The sequence below is a fragment of the Pipistrellus kuhlii genome, unplaced genomic scaffold (assembly GCF_014108245.1).
Source record: "Pipistrellus kuhlii isolate mPipKuh1 unplaced genomic scaffold, mPipKuh1.p scaffold_m20_p_7, whole genome shotgun sequence".
Lineage (NCBI taxonomy): Eukaryota > Metazoa > Chordata > Mammalia > Chiroptera > Vespertilionidae > Pipistrellus > Pipistrellus kuhlii.
In genome coordinates this window covers 3,365,521-3,386,214 of record NW_023425573.1, presented here as the reverse complement: position 1 = coordinate 3,386,214, position 20,694 = coordinate 3,365,521, and the positions used below count along the sequence as shown (strand labels likewise).

Sequence of the window (20,694 nt, the reverse complement as noted above, 5' to 3'; positions counted from 1 at the left end):
AAACTTGCCATGTCCAAGGAGAAGAGAGACAGAAGATGTTTTGAGACTTTAGTGAACAGAAGGATGCTGGAAGGGGAGGTTGGAGATGGAGGCCGCAGCCACATCCTTTAGGATCTTGAAGACTTTAGAAAGGAATTTTAATTTTACTCTAGTTTTAATAGGACAGTATTTTTGTTTAAGAAATGGATTGTTAAGATCTGATTTAGATTTAGAAAGTCCGGCTCTGCCTTATGGGTGGATTATGGGGGGTGGAGGGGCAAGAGTGAAGGAAGGAAAACCAGGTTTAAGTTTTTATAATAAGTTAGGCCTAGGGGACCGGAAAATGATGATAGCTCATAAAGTTATAGGAGTGAACATGTTGAGAATTACAAATTCAGGTTGTTATTTTAGAAGTGGAGCCAATGGTATCATATGGATTGGATGTGGAGTTTGAGGAAATAAGAAGTACCAAGTAGTACTTTTAAATAAATTTAAAAGTCAAAGCATCGGCAGCATCTAAAGAAATAAACTAACAAAGGAAAGGGCCTATAGATTGAAATATAAGGGCCTCTAATAGACAAAGGGGATTTCCTTTAACTCAACAGCCAGCAATCTAGATTCAAATCCAGTGGTAAAAAGAGACACTGGGAAACAAATACTAATTAACACGTCCAGGGCCCCTCAAGCAACAAATTAAAACTCCAAATTCAAAGCATGAGAACATTTTAATTTTTTTAAATATATTTTTATTCATTCCACCAATGAAGGGAGAGAGAGAAGTATCAATGATGGGAAAGAATCACTGATCGGCTGCCTCCTGCCAACCCCACACTGGAGATGGAGCCTGCAATCAGGGCATGTGCCCTGACACGGAATTGAGCCATGACCTCCTGATTCCTAGGTCAACTCTCAACCACTAAGCCACGTTGGCCAGGCATATGAGAGCATTTTAAAGCAATAAAGTGCTTTATTATAAAGTAGGTATGATTAATAGGCATCAATCACCAGAGTTGTACCCAACCAAGTACATGATCCTGAAGATATATTTGAATCCAAAATATCCATGAACTCTACACTTAAAAAGCAAGTATTAGGAGGAGTGTAAAAGTTCCCTACCATCTTGAAGAACCACCAGAGTAGGTAACAATGCACTTTGATTGATTAAAAACACCTTATTTGTAGCTAGAAGTGTTTTATAGTAATTCAGCACTAACTACTCACCCAATAAAGAAGAAAATGGCAAATAGAAAATTACAGATTACCACAAAAGGTTCTTTTCCACATAAAACCCAGATGACCTGTTATCATTAAATGCTACTATACAGATGCAATGGTTTTCTATATATGCCAATTAAATATTATGGGCTTAACTTATAGAATCTTATGCTAAGCAAAGTACATTTCATTAGTTTCCAAATAACATAGAATTTTGTTGTAACATTAAAAATAATAAAGGGAAACCAAAGAAGAGAAGGAATAAAAAGATTACTTCTTAAGAAGATGATCTAACTGTGTCAACAATAAAAAGATTTGGTATTCTCCAAGCTATTAAATACATTGCCTTATTTCTTGTAGCTATAGAAATGACTACAAAAAAAAGTTTGTATAACTAGATAATGATTGCTTATTTAAAATTTCTTGGACACATTTAAACACTATTTTAAGAAAATATTCAGATAAAAATATTTGGGGGTGTGTGGGCAGGGAACCTTTGTAAAGGTTGTGTGTCTGATCCTTTTTATTGTTATAACAGTTATACAGTGGACAAATGTGATAATTATCACAATCACTCTAAGAAAATTGAGGTCTGATCTCCTAGTTTAGCATAAGCAGAACAGTGTACAATTTCAAGGAAGAGCCATTTGATTGATGAGCTAGTGGATTTAGCTACTGGATAAGGGTTAACTATTATAAAAGCAAAAGCAGAATTACAACCCATTTCATGTGTGTTTATTACGTGGCCAGGTTATGATTTGAGAGATCTTGAATCATAAACATTAGAAATCTTCATTAGTTAAAATAATAATAAATTTAAAATTGTAAACTTTCTGAACATTTCTTGCCTCATACTTCTTACCAACAAATAAAACGATCAAAGTGAATTTCAATTATATATATATATAATTGAAATTCACTTTGATCATTATATATATATTTATATACATATATATATATATATATATATATATATATATATATATCAAGATTCTCTATACTCTAAAGTTTTCTGTAAAATCTTTCTCTGTATTCTAGAGTGGCAATGGCCTGAAAAGATCTATTTTTATGAAGCCATGTGCCGTTCTCAGTATTTGAAGCTTTCAGTGCAGCAAAGCATTTTGCCTGGATGAGTGTTGAGAACAGTTAAAGAGTCTACGCTAGCACTAACTTTAGAGCATTTCTTTTGTAACCGATTCGTGGGTAAAGAGACTAGCTTTGGACTCGGGTATCCTCAGCACACACAGTGCTGAAATGACCACATGTGTGGGGTTCATCTGAGTAGTAACATCCTGGAATCCTAAACTGTGTCTCCAATGTGTCCAGTCAGATAACCAACACAGGTAAACTCATAACATATTCAAGCTCAATAGGCAACCTTCTGAATTGAGAGACTAGTATGTTGAAGGCACTATGCTAGCTAGCTTCTGGGGGAAAGAGAAACCAACAGTTACTGAAGTATTTCCAGAAATACTGTAGTAGGCACTGTGATAGAAGGTTATTTCATTAATCCCCACAACAACCCTAAGAGAAAACCACTAACATCCTTTGTTTTACAGATGAGGGAATGAAGACTCCTACTGTACAGGACACAGCCTAGGTGTAAAGCCAAGACTGGTCAACTTTCAAGTCAACCTCTGCCTGCTCCCCTCGGGCTGCAGAGAGCAGAGTCACGTTCTCTGCCCTTAGGAGATCCCAGTCATTCCGGGAGATAAAACGCACACAGGTCACAGAGTCCCTCCCGGTGAATTAGGATAGGAAGTGAGAAAGGTTTCCGAGATTTTTAGAGAAGAGGCTACTCCTAGATAAAAAGGACCACTTGGTTTTAAAGACCCATTGCACTGTCGCTACGTTAACAGTAACTCTGACCAAGAAAAGGTACATTTCAAACGTGCAAAGCAAAATGTGAATCTTCCAATGATCTCATTGAGATCTACAAAGATTTCTGCCCTTTGAACCAAATGACCTATGGGAAGCCTGTTTATATCCAGTCTGTTGTGAAATCTTTTTAAACCAATATCCACTTTCTCCTTGACTGTTCATCGGGTAAAAGGAAAAAAAAGAAAAATGGACATTCCTGTGGTCTAATATTATATTATTTTCTAGTAACAAATAAAACGTGTTCCTAATGCCAGGCAGAGTAGATTTCCCCTGAGACTGTGTAAATAAATATCAAGGTTAAGTTGTAATGAGCACAATGCATGGTAGATATGAAAGCATTTCAAATAACATGAAGTAGCTTGCAAATAAAATGCTACTTTTAACAAGCTGATAAAAAGTTTGTTTTCTTAAGCAAGTTAAACATATTCTCTGATCTTGTTTTTATTATTTATGGGCTTTTCGTGAACCATGATAGATATGTAAACGCCATCTCCTGTCTGATAAATGTGTCCTGCGGCATTGTCCCAAGGTTAATTGTGAAGAGTGTTCTAATGGGGAAAGGCCAACCTGGGAATTCTAAATCTCTGACAGCGCAGGACCTCCACAAAGCCTTTTGAAACACTCAGGGCCCAGGGCTCCTGGGTCAGATACTTCAGAAGGAAAATGAAAAAAAACAACAGACCGGAGAACAAACACTGGATGCAAAACCTCTTCTCATCTGCTCAATCTCAAGTTCCTTTTTCATTGCCACCTCCCAAAAGGGGGGGGGGGGAAGTGGGGGGGGGCAGAGAAAGTTCTTACTGTGTCTGGTAGGCATATGGTCTCCTAACTCCCCAACACTCTTTCCCACTGAAATGCAGTAAGAAGCCGTTGAAGAATGAGACCCATTTTAACTGCATTAGTGATAATGAGGATCACGACCAGTCAGGATCTCTCTCGCACACTGTATGTACTTCACAGTCATCTTCACAAGCTTATAACAGCGATGGGTTAGTCCAAGGGGGTCATCAGTGGCACCATCACGTCCGACAGCAAACAATCTATACTTGATACAGCTTTTGTACAGCCCCAGTCTTCTAGTCTCTCTAGTCTGGAAGCCTTAGGACTCACGTTGTTTCACCAGTCTACCCCCAATGTCCACTCCCTGGCTTTCACATATCTGAAGAAGTTGGCTGCTTTGTATTAACCTCAATATGTATCATTTGTCTTCTATCAGAAACCATTCTAATCTTGCTGCGACATTCCTCACCATTCAACCAGGTAAGCTTCTTTAATTAATTTTAAAATTTCAGATTTTTCTTGCCCGACTGATGTGGCTTAGTGGTTGAGTGTCCATTTATGATATCATGGTTCTATTCCTGGTCAGGGCATATGCCCGGGTTGTGGGCTCAATCCCCAGAAAAACATCATTGATGTTTCTATCTCTCCCTCTCCCAACCTCTCAGAAATCAATTAAAAATATTTTTTAAATTATTTAGATTTTTCTTTATTTCTGCTTTCTAAAAGAAGAAAAGGGATGAGGGAAAGATCTGATTCTTCATTTGCCCTACTCCTACCTCCACATCTACTAACTAGTGGATTCTGTGGCTTATCCCTCATTTTTAGACTCACCCTTTTAATCCTTGCTTTCTTTTTAAACTAGGTCTCTTTTCTGTTCTCTATACTTCACACCTCTACTTTTTCCTTTCAGACAAATGAAGTTATTTTCACAGGTCCTCCTACTACCTCTAGAAACATACCATAACTGTCTTGCTAAAAACAATGTATTTTTATAAGTTTTAACATGAAAAATCAGCAACACTGAGTGGAGTTTTAAATGGATGATCGTGAAAAAGAGACTAAATCTCTTTTAAAAAAGTAAACATGATTTCCTTCTTTATTATTATTATTATTTTTTACAACCGAGGGGTACTCCGTTGTGTAAATGTACTATATAGCTTTCTGATCCACTCATCCACTGATGGACACTGGATGGACATGGAAAGCATTATACTAAGTGAAATAAGCCAGCCAGAGAAAGACAAGTCCAATATGATTTCACTTACATTGAATCTAAACAAAATTAACTAACTAACAAAATAGAACAAGTTCATAGATAGAGAACAGACTGACAGCTGTCAGAGGAGAGGCAGGTTGTGGGGTTGGGTGAAAAAGGTGAAGGGATTAAGCAAAACAAACAACAAACAAACAAAAACTCATAGACACAAGACAACAGTATGATGACTCAGAGGGGAAGGGAGTGGGGGAGGTAGAAGAGATTGTAGGGGGATCAATGGTGATGGAATGAGACTTGATGGGGTGGTTATGCCCAATACAATGTACAGATAACACACTATAGAATTGTAGCCCTGAAACCTACAGATTTTTATTAACCAATGTCATCCCAATACATTCAATAAAAGGAAAAAGTAAACATTATTACCATAGACAATGTAGAACAGAGAATCTAAATGTAAGTTTTTAACTTATTTTACTCAGACTTCTTCTGGCATCATAATGCTACAGTGTTTCCTTACCACTGCCAGAGATACACATATGTATATTGTTTACAACATCTCGTGCTACCAATGAATATCATTTAAAAATAGTATCTAACTTTATTATAGCCATTAAGAAAATGCCTTATATTCAGATTAAATCTAAAATAATATTGAGGAATTCTGCAGACAGCATTGGTATATAACAATACCCCTGGCCAGTATTTACCATTAATGGCAGTAACCATTTTGATGAGTCTGTAATATCACTGAAATTTCAACATTAGACATATATTATCAGAGATATCATCATCGGCTTTCTTACAGAAGAATTCCATACATTTAGTTGAGAAGATGGTTGACTATTTTAGTTTTTGTTGTTGTTGTTTTTTTTTTTAACTACAGAAGTAAAAAATCTTTTTTTGGGAAAAAGATAATGAAGATCTATTTGGATTAAGTGATTAAGTACCTGGTTTACCCTCACATATCTCAATGTAAATTCTATCAACAGTTCAACATTTCCTTCTTGTACCTTGTTATTCTTTGCATTTATAAACATACACATGTGCATACACACACACACACACACACACACACACACACACACACAGGTGCCCGCACACTTTTGAAACATAAATGGCACTTTCTCCATACATCCAGTTGTATGAAAGCAACTGTTTAATCAACTATAACTTCTCTGATTTGCTGAAAATATATCTCTACAAATTTGCTACCAGCTATTGGATTCAATCTGTGAGACAAACTAAAACTACTTAAATTCATTAAAAAAAAATATTTTATGCAAACAGCCTTACTGTAATAACAATTTATGTATAATAATTTATTTTAAATTGTGTTTTGTTGGAGGACAGAGGGTGCTTCTTTTTTGTTTGTGTTTGTTTTTAAGAAACTGAATCCATAAACTGTCATTAGGTCATTAATCTGTCATAGTTCAGACAGATGGTGATGTGTAATTCATATTTTCAGAGTTTAAAAACAGCAGACTCTCAAAAATATCTCAGATTTCTTTTTCTAATTCTCAGTTATATCCAAACAAAATCTACAACTCCTCTCAAATATTTTGAAACATAATTTATTTTATATTTCAAAATATTATATTAGAATCAGTGTTTTTAAAGCTCTTGTAATTTTATAGTACCTAAAATGATCATGTACAATTTCCTATTTTAAATACCTAAAAATATTTAGTCCAATTTATAATAATCTAAGTAATTGTTTCTAATACATATGTAGTCCAATTTCTAATTATCTAAGCAATTGTTTCTAATACAAACAAATAGACCTATATTAATTAATTAGTAATTAAACATATATCTTCAAGCCTAAAACGTATAGATAAAAATGGTTCTTTTTTCAGTCAAAAAGGTAACATATATTGAAAATAAGGCAATCTATGTCTGACTATCCACATGTTACAGATATTTACATTTCTGATTACAAGACTTGTAGGACATGTCTTACAAAAGAAATAGATTTCCATAGGTAACTATTACTTGTTAATGTTTGTTTTAAACAACAAAAACAAAGCACAAAGGGTCTTCAGAAATCATAGCAGAAAATGTTTTACATAGTTGTAGAAGGTAACTCTTTAGAACTAAACCAAAAATACTTAAGTTAGTTCAAGGGAAACAGAGCAATGCAGGACCCCAGCTCTTCAAAATAGGACCAATCCCAGCAGACTGCTGCCTTGGTAAGGAGCATGTAAAGTTGATATACTCAGGGGTAAGAAGAGTTACAGCTACCACGATAATATGAGAGCAATGACAAAAACTTCAAAGGTGCAAACACCCGGAATGTTAATTTATTAGAACGTGACTTTATTCTGATTAATTATGTTCTCCTCAAAATATCTGCAGTACATGAGGAAAGTTAATTGAAGCATTTCATTTTGTACATGCTACTAAAAGTGGTTTTAAAAAAGTGATAAAGAACTGATTTTAAAATTATAAGCACATGGACTACAAACTCAAAATTTGCTATATAAAGTTATTAGTAATGAGATGATGATAATAACTATAAAATATTCATGGAAACATTACATTAACTTGAATATGATTGTATAGAATTGGAAAACTTAAAGAGCTGTTCAGAATCTTAGAGATCATTTTCTGGGGCTGATCATTGTAGGAGTAACACATGCTTGAAATAAATGCATACCCAAATAGAGAAAATAACAAGTAAATCAGGATGTCAGAATTATTTCAACATCAAAGAAATCAAGTTTCCAAATTTCTTCAAGTGGCCAGAAGCGTATCATTTAAATACAGATGTGCAGCATGCTGATCATAAATAGTTCCTTAATTCAATAAATAATGCACCAGAAGGACACTGTATACTGGGGAAGAAGTGAGAAATGAGCCATGAACATTGTCCTCAGCGGCACACATCTGTGAAATCCCCAGTGAGCTTCTTTGTAATCAACATGTGGCCCAAAATGAAGCTGTATGCTTTGAAAAATATTCTTAAGTTCACACTCAGTCATGAAGACAGCCTTCCCTATTTGCTAACCTAAAATACTGTACTATTCTATGAAATCTCTTTGCTGTAGTCAGACTACTTCAATGATTTCATGAAACGGGTGAGGCATTTGCTCCGGCTGACCTACAAACTAACTCTTCGGAATCCCCAGCCAACTTAAGGTGTCTTTCTCAGGTGGCAGTGCTATTTTCCACCTTCATCTATAATAGATATTAAAACCTCTTAAACCACATCACCCATCAACATTTCTGTGAACGGAAGTCTGGCGTTAGGGCAATCGTTGGGATATTCTTTGTAGGTGTTATAAGATTGTTTTTGTAAAGTTAATCCATGAAATCAACATTTAGTAAGTATAAAATCACATGAAAGAAAATGAATGGATCCCAGGTCTGCAAGAAATGGTTGTAACCTGATTAAATATAGTAATATAAGTTAAAGACTGAAACTAGAGGATTTTAGCCAAGGAAGCTGAAGAAAAGAAAAAAGAAAAGAAAAAAGAAAAAAGGAAAAGAAGTATTTTGTCTGAGCGTCTCTAGGGGATCTAAATCCATGTCCATGCAGGGAAGCAGGAATGGGACAAAGGACTTGGTCCCAATGGTAAGGTCCATCTAATGTGATACTGAACATATTAGGCTCTTTTTAGTTTGATGCCGTTAAATATTTGAATTATATAACTAACTTCCTTTGTACTGATTTCTTGCTACCAAACGTCCTTCACTGATTACCCTTATAGATAGGTTCGCAATAACAAACTGATCTGGTCAAGTCAACTGGAGTGATTGGTTGGGGTGTTTTGTTTGTTGTTTATTTGTAGTCAAAATATAGACATAAATTGGCATTCTGATTTTAAAGACCAATTTTATAGAACTGTTTAATGCGAGCCAACCCTGAGATAGGGGTCCACTCTAAACGTGCTGCCCGTCAAGTTGAGGAACTTGTACGACTGAGCACTGAATCTTGCATTACAAAAAAGTTCTTAGGGAAATGTTACCCTGTGGGAACATGTCTAGAAGCTGGTTGTATTTTTGTGTGTTTCATTGTGTATTTTCAAATGTGTTCATTTTTTAAGAACTCTTGATGGTGAAGGACAAGAAGGAACTCATTCACCTATAATGGATATGAATCATGATGAGTACATCACACTTATTTGCTTTTAAATGCAAAAGGGTTATCTCAAATACATAGCTCCAAAGAAATCTTTAAAAAAGCATCTCAAATAAAAAATGAATTCATTGGAGCCCTGAAAGATAATGCCCTTCTCTACCAAACACACTTACATATTCCTGGTGCCCCAGCACCAGCAGTGCATCACACAAAGTAAGTGCTTAATAAATGCTGGCTGGATCAATGTTGGAAAGATGAAAAATACCTCTCTAGAGATTTCTGAATCTCCACATACAGGAAATCTCAGATGAAGTATTTCCATCGTTAACATTCATTTGGATTCCCATGGTGTCGCAGGTAATCAAAGCTTATATTTTTAAGGCGAAGTTCCATAATAGATATTTTGAGGCAAATAAGTATGCTGGTTCAAATGTGTGTGTTTTTATATTATACTTTTCCCGCTAGGTAATTTTACCCCGGGGGGGGGGGGGGTGGTATTATAAGTTTTATTTTCATCAAGTATATAGCAAACCATTTTCAAATATATATCATGCATGTATATTTATCTCAAAGCTTTAAAAACAAAAAAAACCCTCTGGATAAAATTATTAAATTCCTTGACAACTAATGTGGCAGATCTGGTCAGTATTTAGTTAACAAATCATTCCTTATATATTTGAAATTATATATTTATTTATAAAGAATAAGGTCACAGAATAAAGAGAAATCATTAGAGCAGAGGCATTGAAATATGTGCCATATATTAACCTTAGGATTCTTTAAAATGTATAACCATAAAAGGTATGATATTTAATATATCATAAAATTTTAAGGAGAAGGGCTGGCATATTTTGTTTAAGAATTAGTAAGTCAATCACATCAACTAATCCAACTTCTGAGACCAGCATAAAAGGACTCCATTAAGCAAAGAGATTTCATTAAAACCTGTGCTCATACATTTCAATATAGAATTTTGATTTAGTGGGGCAGTCAGGGAAGTAAGGTCACTGATCAAATGCTAAGAATTACTCAGGATAGAATTTTTTAAGAAATACTAAACTATTGTTAAGGTAATACAGGAGAGACAGAAACCAAGCTACAAGATATATATTAGATTTCTCTAATTAGGAAAATTCACACTTGAGTCTAATCTATCCACCTGCTTGATTGCTATCCTCTCCCAAATTCTACAGGTACTTCAAACTCTCTGAATCCAGAATTAAACTCAGCTAACCTGGAAACCTGCTCCAATATTCCCTATCTCCCCTGATGGAACCTGTCACTATCTAGCTAATAATTTAGGGGTCATGAACATGCTCCTCTCCTTTACCTACTATCCAAGTCCAGTCCACTTTGAGCTATTATGTACTTCCCAAATCCCCCTCTTTCTTATTGTCCCCATCACCACTATCTCTCATGACTTCTCACTCAATCCCTACCAAGATGTGTTAAAGAAGCCCTGCCTGGACTGGCCCCTATGCAAATCTGTTCCCCCACATTGCAGCCACTGTGGTCCATGTCAGTCTAAAAGCAAGCCACCTGCTTTGGCTTTCTTGAAAATGAAATTCAAGTTTCTTCTTACACAAGATATGTATTATCTTGCCCTGATTAACTCACCAGAGTTATCTCTGGCTTCCGATACCTCGACTCCAACTTGACAAATCTAGACACACCAACCTGCTTGTCTTTCCCAGAACGTGTCTGTTATGTCCCAGCTACCATTATGGGTGAGTTCACTGAAAAGCCTTCTACTTCTCTCCTAAGTCCTAGTCATTTAATGAGTCTCAGCTCAAGCTGCCTCTCCTTCTAGGAAGTCTTCGGAACGAATGCCCTCCCTGCTCCATTCCCCATAATAAACAGAACGCTGGCTTACCACAGCGTAATGCCCCGTTTAGATGACTATCTTTCAGACTAGAGTGTGGGCTCCAGGAGGACGAGGAGGGTGTACTGTTCACCTTTGGAGTCACCTTTCAGGGCCTGGCACATAAAAGGCGGCCTATCGGTACATGCTGAACTAGTCAACTAGAACAACGCAGTAACATGTCAAAGACATATAAGCGATCTTTGTAGGCTAAGCTTACTTCAAATTTAAAACTCCTAAACCACTACTCCCAAAATGCACAATGAGCAACAATGGGGCCTACCACTTGATTAGTCTTATTAAACTGAGAACGTATGGTACTACCAGAGGCATCAATAAAGAGAAATTTTAGATGCAAACTTTCTAAGAAAGAACTGATTCTAGACATGGATAGGTTACTCGATCAAGAGGACTTTTCCTTTTCCCATTCTTAAATGCTGGTGTCTTTGGAGCACTGATAGTAAATAATGCTTTTTTCTTTCCATATAATCAAAAACATAAAACTAAAAAACATTGAAATCCAATAAAAACTGCTTCTAATATAAAGACAAACTCTACTTCTTTCTTAACCAAAGTCTTCATAGATGTTTTCAGTAAAATAAGGTTTTTGCTTCTTCAGTTTTTACCCTAAATTATTAGCAATGCCCGCCTCTGTTCCAAAGACCTATGTGGTAAAAAGGAAAGAACGAAAGATCTGAATTTCAAACACATCTGGATTTGACAACACTCTTCCCTTATGAGTCATGGGACGACGAAAAAGTAACGCGGCTGCTCAGATAGCAGCAGAGATTATTTATTGGATAAGCCAGAACTGTGCTAAGCATTTTGGATATATTGACTCATTCCAACCTCACAAAAGTCCACTGAGGTAGGGATTGCTTATCCCCATTCTACAGATAAGGAAACTGGAGTTCAGGGATGTGAAGTAACATGCCTAAGGTCACACAGTGAGCTCTTTGGCAAACTAAGGATTCTAGCACATATAATTCCAAAGCCCATATTTTTTAGCCACTTACAATCTGCTGCTACTGAGCCCCCGTTTTCGGTATATAAAACAGAGGAACTATTAATCTCATAGAGCTGTTGTGGAAATTAAGTGAAACGGCATGGATGCATATGATGTAAAGCTAGAAGCATCCTATGTACACTCAGAAATCATGCCCCCTTCCCTTCTCTCATTCCAGGAGTGATTAAACATTTGTAATAAGAGGAATGGTTCCTAAATATTCCTTACCTATTTCAAAGCAGAAATATTCTTAGTATTGATTAATTCGCAAAAGGAAAAGACTCCCAGATCAATAAGTATATTTGATATAAACAGATATAAAGGAAAAAGGAAAGAAAAACAACATAGTTTACTCATGTTAGGTCTGTGGTGCTACTATTGATCTTTCAGAATAAGATCAACATATATCAATATTCAAAGTTAGGGAGGAAGAGCATTAGACCCAGAGATCCCAAAACACAAGGGCTTGAAGGAAGGCTCCCAATAGATCCTAATTAATTGGGTTCCATTTAAAAAAACAAAAACAAAAACAAAACAAAACAACAACAAAAAAACTCTGTTCTTCCAATGCGGAAGACTGATTTGGAAAAATATAGAGGCAGTATAGATAATGTTTCTATAATAAATCATTTTTGTTTCTCAAAGACAGATCTTTATCCTTACTCTGAAACAGCCTAAAAATGGGGGGAAGGGAGAAATTAGGTACAAAGAAAAGAATACTGCATTTTTGCTACTAATTCCCTGCATATACTTCCTTTGGTTCCTTTTCCTTTTTTCTTTCTTTCTTTCTTTTGGTACAGAGCCATAACACTTAGCTTTTATACTGTGTAAATAAATAAAAGCAAACTTAAAAATTTTTCCTAACAAGTAAAAACTAAGATATGTTTTAAACGCAAACCTCAGTATTACACAATTCAAAACAGCGAGTTTTTACATCAGGTCCACCTGAGGTTACATTAGGGTGTACCCTCAGGAAATCCAACCAAGACAGACTGCCAATCCAAGCTACAGAAGACAACCAGGAGCCCCCCAAACAAGTTACTTTCTAAAAGAGCACTGGAGAGCAAGATTATCTGATGTTACTCCACCCTCAGAACCACCTTCTTCTCCTTCTGTAACCCTGCTTTTGTCACTGAAGCCTGGGTCAGTATTGGGCATGGTGGGCATCCTGAGATAATGGCATTACAGAGAAATAGCAGTTAGGTAATCCAACTAGCCTGCAAGGTAATATCACAGTTGTGTGTCCCAATCCTGATAACTTCTCCCTTCTGCCAAGTGACCTAAAAGGCCGGCTGATTTCTTTAAGCTTCCATTTCCACATGTGAAAAGTGGAAATCATACTATACTTCTGCTGCTAAAAATGGAAACTAGCTAAGAAAAAAAAAATAAATAAATAATTGCAAAGCACTCTGAAAAGGATATACTGGATTCTGTAACCTGATTATTGGTCAGAGTAAAACTAGAATTACTAGAATGACCACTTCTTCCAATTCCATACATGCCATCTGGCCATCAAACCGATAAATAATATTGACTGCGAACTTGATCCATGTAAAGATTTTAAAGTCACAGAAACGAAGTTTGTGCCAGGCTGTATTTTCCTACCATTTAACTAAATCCAAATAAAATGTAGTCACTGGCATTATAATAGTAGATGATAAGAATATAATTAACTACATTTTCTTGAACCTGAAAACTGTTTTTTTTTTTCAATATAGTCAGCAGCAGGTATAGACCAGTTTGAAGCCAACACTGAAGCGACTTTGCAAGAACTGGAAAGGCACTAACCCAGAAACAGAAGGAATCATCGCGAAGCAAGACTCATCTGAGAGGCCGAAATACAATATGGATTATTTTTATATTGTTCTGTCTGAGTTGTCTCTGTCTCAGATTCTTAACTTCCAGAAGCTATTTTTAAAATAACTTAACACCGTGTGTTTCCAGTAGCCATCAAGGCACATACTGTCATCCCTGACACCGGAGGTTGTCAGCAGGTTCGACATGTACACTAATGATCTCGGGCAACAGCGCTCATCTTCCTATCAAAGGGGTCCTTATTCCGGGAGAAAAAGCCTAAAGTTCTTCAAGAAAATTCATCCTGCAACGTAGGACGCAGTCATTATACAATGTTAAGATCCACTAATACTTCTGACTTCTTTTTAAGATTATCTTATTTGCTGAGTTTGAAAACCCAAAACTGTCAGGCCTGGTAACACTTTTTTGGTTCTCTCCCAAGTCGCTGATGCTCTCTTCCAGCCCTGTCAAATAATGATAGCTGCTGTCATTATTTATGATACAATAGCTGGCAGCAGGTTGCACATACATTCTTCATCTCAAATAGCAAAAACAAATGATGACGACCTTACAGCCAAACTGACCGCTTTCCTAAAGCCGAAATAAGATGGCTAGCCCATCGGATCAATACTTCACTGCCAGCACATAAGTTATTTTATTAAAATCAAAGGTTTTAATTCTTTTATTATTTTTTTCTAAACTGTTTTAAAATAACTTTTTCTCTTACACGTATACTCCTGGTCCTCTCCTGTTTGCTACTGGAGGCTGTCTATCTGAAAGATTTCCACATTTACTTTTGGCTTTAATACTATCAATCAAAACTGCAATTCTGTTTTCAGGAAGTACCGTGTTTTTCGGACCATAAGACGCACTTTTTTTCCCCCAGAAGTGGGGGGAAAAAGTCCCTGCGTCTTATGGTCCAAATATAGCCTACACATATACTTTAAAAAAAAAGTTTTTTTACTTGCCTGGCTCTGTGTGGTCTCTGTGTGCTTGCCTGGCTCTAAAATGGTTCTAAATGCTGCTGTTTACTTTACAGGGTTGATTACATGTGTTTATGACTGTGATGTTGGGTTTTAATGCACATAAAATATTTTAGGACACTATTTGTTTCAGAATCTTTTTTTCTTCATTTCCCTTCTCTAAAAACTGGTGCGTCTTATGGTCCGGAGCGTCTTATGGTCCGAAAAATACGGTATATATGAAGATATTTAAAAAATGCTGAAAATAAGTTCTTTTCACTTAATGAAGGCAAGAATGTGTGTAAAGGTATTTACGAAAACCAGTGATCTCAGACACACACACACACACACACACACACACAAATTATTTCAAGTTATAGAAAAATATGAGTGACAGATTCTAAGTCTCCTGTTCAAATTAGACAAGAGTCTCTCTCTACCACTCTTTGCTTTGGCAATCTGAAAGGCTGATATTCTCCTAGATCTAAGAGAAAGGAAAAAATGGGTATCTTCTCCATCTAACACCTAAGTGGGTAACCTAGATACTGTAAATAGAGGCTACATAAAGGATGCAAGACAGCTCTGAAGTGAGAGCCAACATATTTAACCTGCAAGGCTTTGGAAAGGGACTTGAAAACACGTACAGCTTCGGCCAAAAAACCATACTAACGTGAAATTGCCACAGGCTAGTAAGGTAAAAACAACAACAACAAAAAAACCTTCTTTACCAAACATAATTTAACTGTTAATGGGTGTAAAAAGCCCAAATGTCAAAAGCACTATGCTTATTTGTTCAAATGGATCATGTCTGCATTCTGCACTATATATTTAAAATAAATGGGTGAGCTACCTGTTTGAAGCCAGTACTTGCTAAACCAGAATCAAATTCACAAATAAAGGAAGCAATTAACAATAAAAACCAAACAAACAAAAAAGCATTTTCCTGCTGATGTGATAGTGGTGGCTAGGGGATATCAGTAAAGTCTGTGATTAACATTAATATGTACCCCCTTATATTAAATGCTTCTAAGGCCAACTGTTAAGTAGCTGGCTAACAGAAATTGCAAATTCATCTGTTTTTAGCCTTCAGGAAATCATACAAAGATCATCTGAGAAGTAAAAACCTATTCTACCAAGGAACTAGTAAAAATGTTAAAATGTAAAAACTGTAGTGCCTACATTATATTAATAGTGTAACTTTTATCAAATCAATAGCCAACTAGCAAAAAAATAAAATAAGTTAATGCTACAAGATCCATTATAAGACATTAGCACTATAATTTAATATACATTCACTCACTACCTATTAATTTTTCTTTCTACATGATAAAGGAATTTCAATGACTGCTTCTAGAATGAAATCTTCCCATTAATAAGAAGAAAGAAAACTATTAAAAAAGTAAGTTCACATAGTTTAATAAAAAAAAATTCAAGTCAATAGCTAGAATCACTTAAAGTTAATGAGTTGCAAAATGTATTCAATAGTACTGTATATACTTTTGCTTATAATTCAGTAGTCTTTACTACTTACAAAGCTAGTAGGTTTATAGTAACCTAAAGTTTTGAGAACTGAAAGAGGGAATTGGAAAGGAAATTTTGTTCTGTTCAGATAATGAGAATTAACTTAGGGATAGGCTCATAATTCAGTAGGTGATTCAGTTTTCTTTAGTTATTAAATCTTCACTTTTTTAAAAAGGAAAGAAAATGTCTTCCCTTCACATATCAACCAGATAGAAAAAGTCTAATTAAATCAAGTTAAATATAAGTCAGACATCATTTCTACACGAGAATATAACATATACCAACACTATAAGGGAAACACACATTTTCAAAAAACATTTGAGTAGAAATCATAGAGCATTTGCACTTGATAACTAAACTGGTAAAACATTATAAGAGAAAGCAAAGTGCTTTGTCTCTGTCCATGATAGCATATAAGTTGTTCTTTCCTTACACAAAAGTGTTTCCTACATCAGTGAATGACTCTTCATCAAAAACAGTAGCCAAAACTGTCTATGCCTATCAGTTCAAAACATCCTCCCAAGTTTACTCAGTGCTTCTCTGGACAATCCTAAACAAGAAGCTCTCACTTTGTCAGAGAGATGGATGCAAATGAGTTCTACAAATTTCCAATTACACTTCACTTCCAACACTCTGGAGGAAAAACTTTCACGTTTAAAAATATAAAGTTAAATAAAATAAAAAAGCAACACTGCAATTCTACCACTGATGGATTAGCTTTGTACCAGAGCAATATAAAACTATTTCATTTTTTTACTGTAAAGAGTCCTTTGGAAGTGACGTGTTTCCATCATTAAAAAAAAAAAAAAGTCCAACAACAACAACAACAACAACAACAAATCTAGTCATAAACCTGACAAGTCAAAACAACAACCAGAAAAGCCTACCATTTCTTACCTGATACAGGTAAGCACCAGCTCCCAAATGCCACGTTGGGATAGTTCAGGCTAGTAAGCAGACTCATGTTTTATGATACTAGCATGAACAGGAATAAATCTCTGCTGTTGTTTCTTTAGCAAAATCTATAACGGCAGCCACACCACTGTGTGAGAGGACCCCACAGACCTCACAAATCCAAGGCTGTTGCTAGAGAAATAGGGGGGAAAAACATAAAAAGAAGACTTACTGCTTGTCATGTGACCCGGGGAGGCATGCTGTCCATTGGGTGTGCTTGAGGTGAGGTCAATGGCCATGTTGGAGTGCTCCCTCTCAGGCGAAAGCTCATTGTCACCTGCTTTCACAAAAGAGAATCTTTTGGTCTCTGTTCATGGTCACAGAAAATCTCATTACCAACTTTGCCTCATGCAGTGGCACCAATAGCCTTGAAATTGTACTGTAATATGTTTCTCCTTAAAACAAACTGCGAGGCAACATAATTTAGAAAATATATAGTCAATGAATGAGATGACAAAAAGCAAAACCAGCCCACAAAAAACTCACTATCACAACAATCGCAACTGTAAAGTAAGAGGAATTGGGGATGAGTTGATTTCTATCTGAAGTATTCTTTAGTTTAAAAACGTAAATTTCTTTTAAAAACCTAATTTAATCCTTGAGCATACAGTATTCATAATGAGCATTTTCTAAAGTGCTGGCTCTTGCAAAGTGGGATGCTTGAAAGAAGAGTTGGCTAAACACATGTCTACTTGCTTGTTTTCAGCCAAATAAGTTGAGAATTCAGAAGTGAATTCTCTTTCAGAACACGAGTCCAATAACGTAAGCTATACAGAGCAATCCATAGTTAGTGCACGCCACATCAGTAGACATATACGTAGCCTGGCCTATTATAAACTTAGGTATAAAGTTATCAGCCAGGAAAGTGTGGGTCGGCTATGCTTGGCTGGTTCACATGTTAACTTTAATACAGCAAGAATATTTCTATTCCACTGTTTGCTGTTATTCCAACAAACTCACTTTAAGGGTGAAGCTGTGAACAGACGGAAGAGAAGAGCGTAGGATCCATGGGAAAGGCTTACAATGGAGAAGCTGGAGTGCAGGAGCAGAACTCTGCCAGCAACAGAGAGAAGCAAGGGGAACGGATACTCACACGTTATATAGCCATCCACAGCCTCTGTGTCCATAGTCAGCGTGCAGTGCTGCAACACAGAAGACAGACCCTTAGCACAGCGTTCCTGTCCGCGCTGCCCTCCGACGCTCTGCTCCTCTGAAGCCCCAGGCAGCCAGTCAGCCCATGGTGCTGCTGCTGCTGCTGCTGCAGCCTGTGCCCAGGAAACATGCTACAGTGGACTGTATGTGCTCATTTGCAAGTCACTGAACTCTTTCTGCAAATGATCTGATTCCTGCTGGAGATAGGGCAGGGAAGATACTGCACTGTGAGATGGGCTGCAGCAAGAAAGGAAGGGCTCTCTTCATCAGAAGGCACTTGGTTCAGAGGAGACAACAACAACACAACAACAACAACAACAACAATCCAGGGGGCCATCTCCCACGTGACATGGGACAGAAGTATTTTACCCCTCACTGCTTCCCACAATCGCAGAGCAGTCTGAGGACTTCCCTGGTGCACAGACAGCTCTATTCACAATTGTTGTCAGTGGGTTCATCATGTTCTAAGAGGGATGGGGGGTGGGCTGGGGGGACAAACATACATAAGAAAACAAAACAAAAACCTGGTGCCCCGGAGTGTCCCTAAGATTCCTGCGGCCCTTGCCCAACTCCTGGACTTGCACTGGCGCCTCAGCCTGCCCCACGTTCATTCGGGGCGAGCACCTGTTCAGCCTAACCTTCCTTTCCTGCCAGAGCATTTGCCAAGCTCGCTTAAGACAGTCTGGTTTGGAAAACTTCATGAACTTCTCGCTGTTGGGAAGGGAATCGCTTTAAAAAAAAAAAAAAAGTTTGGGGAATTATTCTCATGCACCAGTGACGCAAAACGAGAACTTGGTTCTCAGAAACTAAAGTTAAGCTGGGCGAGATGACACCCCCTAGCTTTGGTTCCACATCATGAAAAGATCGATAAGCTGGCTGTATTCTTTGAAAGAAAAAAAAAAAAAGTTTAAAGAATTGACATGTCCTGGAGGAGATTTTTTTTTTTTACTTATTTTTTTTTCTCCCCTCTTTGGCCCTGGTCCTTTTTGCCTTTAGTTTCAAAACTCTCACTGCACCAGCAGCTAAATTATTCACAATGAGCCATTTCTGTATTGATCGCCAAGTATATTTAGCCCTGGCTCCTGGAATTTCTCCATTACTTACTGGAAAACAGGCAGCCTCACTCATCTCCAAAACCACTTCCCTTCTCCCTCCCCTCCCCTGCTCACCACCACCCTCCCTCCCACCCCCCAGAGAAAAAACTTTCTTTCTTTACGGAACAATCAGATCAGATCCCCGCCTCAGCCACCACACGGCACTTACATTTCAACCTGCTGTCCTGCTACCAAATTCTTTCAAATTAGGATTACATAAGGCGTTAGAGAAAGGCATCCGTAGTAAAGTTTTTTTGTGTGTTTTTTTTAAAGGGGGCTCCGTTCCTTCAGCTCTTTTACAAATGAGTTTCTCTCTTTAAACACGGTCACGTTCAAACACACACACACACACACACACACACACACACACACACACATTAAAAAAAGAAAGAGAGCAACAGCCAGGGAGAAGCGAAAGAAGAAAGTCTGCCCCATCAATGAAATGGTTATTAACCCTCCGAGAAGGCAAGCGAGGAGAAGGAGAGGAAAGGGAGAAGGAGAAGCGAAGAAATGTACATACAAAAGGAACTGTCCCCGGATTAAAAAAGATTCATCACCATTTCCAGCTCTGCCGGGAGGGAGGGCTCAGCTTCTTCTGACCCCTCCACACACAGGAGGTGACAGTGTCGGGCTGAAGATACACACACGGAGGGAGAAAGAAAGAAGTTTTCTCTCTCTCTCTCTCTCTCTCTCTCTCTCTCTCTCTCTCTCTCTCTCTCTCTCTCTCTCTCTCTCTCTCTCTCTCTCTCTCTCGCCCCAGCCCCCTCCCAGCTAAGCCCCCTGCAGAGTTCAAGGCGGCGAGGAGGTAGGAGAGGCACCGCACAGGTGGGTCATTCCGAGCCCAGATCCAGCCAGCAGATCGGCTGATAAACAAAACCAAGAAATGAGAGAGAAGGAACACCCCCCCCTCCTTCTCCTCCTCCTCCTCCTCCTCCTCCTCCCTCCTCCCTCTCCCCGCCCCCTCGCCCCTTGGGGATGGTCTGGTAGGAAAAGCCACTCAGGAATGGCACCACGTACTTTCAGGAAAGAGGAAAGGAGAGAGAGAGAGAGAGAGAGGGAGAGGGAGAGAGGGAGAGAGAGAGAGAGGTCAGCCAGTGCTACAGCAATGCGATTAAGGAGAAGAGAACAAACTTGATCCACCGGTTCTTTAAGAATCGACCAAAAGCGAAGACAAGAAAACTGAAAGAAAAGAAAG

The 20,694-nt window shown here is 37.5% G+C and overlaps 1 protein-coding gene across 7 annotated transcripts in view; it reads right to left on the bottom strand.

The window, feature by feature from the left end:
• IKZF2 (IKAROS family zinc finger 2) overlaps positions 1-20,205 on the bottom strand; it is a 130,887-nt gene extending 110,682 nt beyond the window's left edge. For 2 of the 7 annotated variants that reach the window (XM_036421171.2, XM_036421177.2), the window contains exons 1-3: positions 20,057-20,203; positions 18,347-18,395; positions 17,426-17,530 (exon numbers count right to left, since the gene is read on the bottom strand). In XM_036421171.2, the coding sequence (XP_036277064.1) occupies positions 17,426-17,530; positions 18,347-18,395; positions 20,057-20,059 (157 nt within the window). In that variant the 5' untranslated portion in view covers positions 20,060-20,203. Of the gene's footprint in view, positions 1-17,425; positions 17,649-18,346; positions 18,402-20,019 lie in introns of those variants that run through there. The other 5 variants (XM_036421173.2, XM_036421178.2, XM_036421176.2 and 2 more) reach the window with 4 other exon arrangements.
• Between the last annotated feature and the right edge of the window lie 489 nt (positions 20,206-20,694).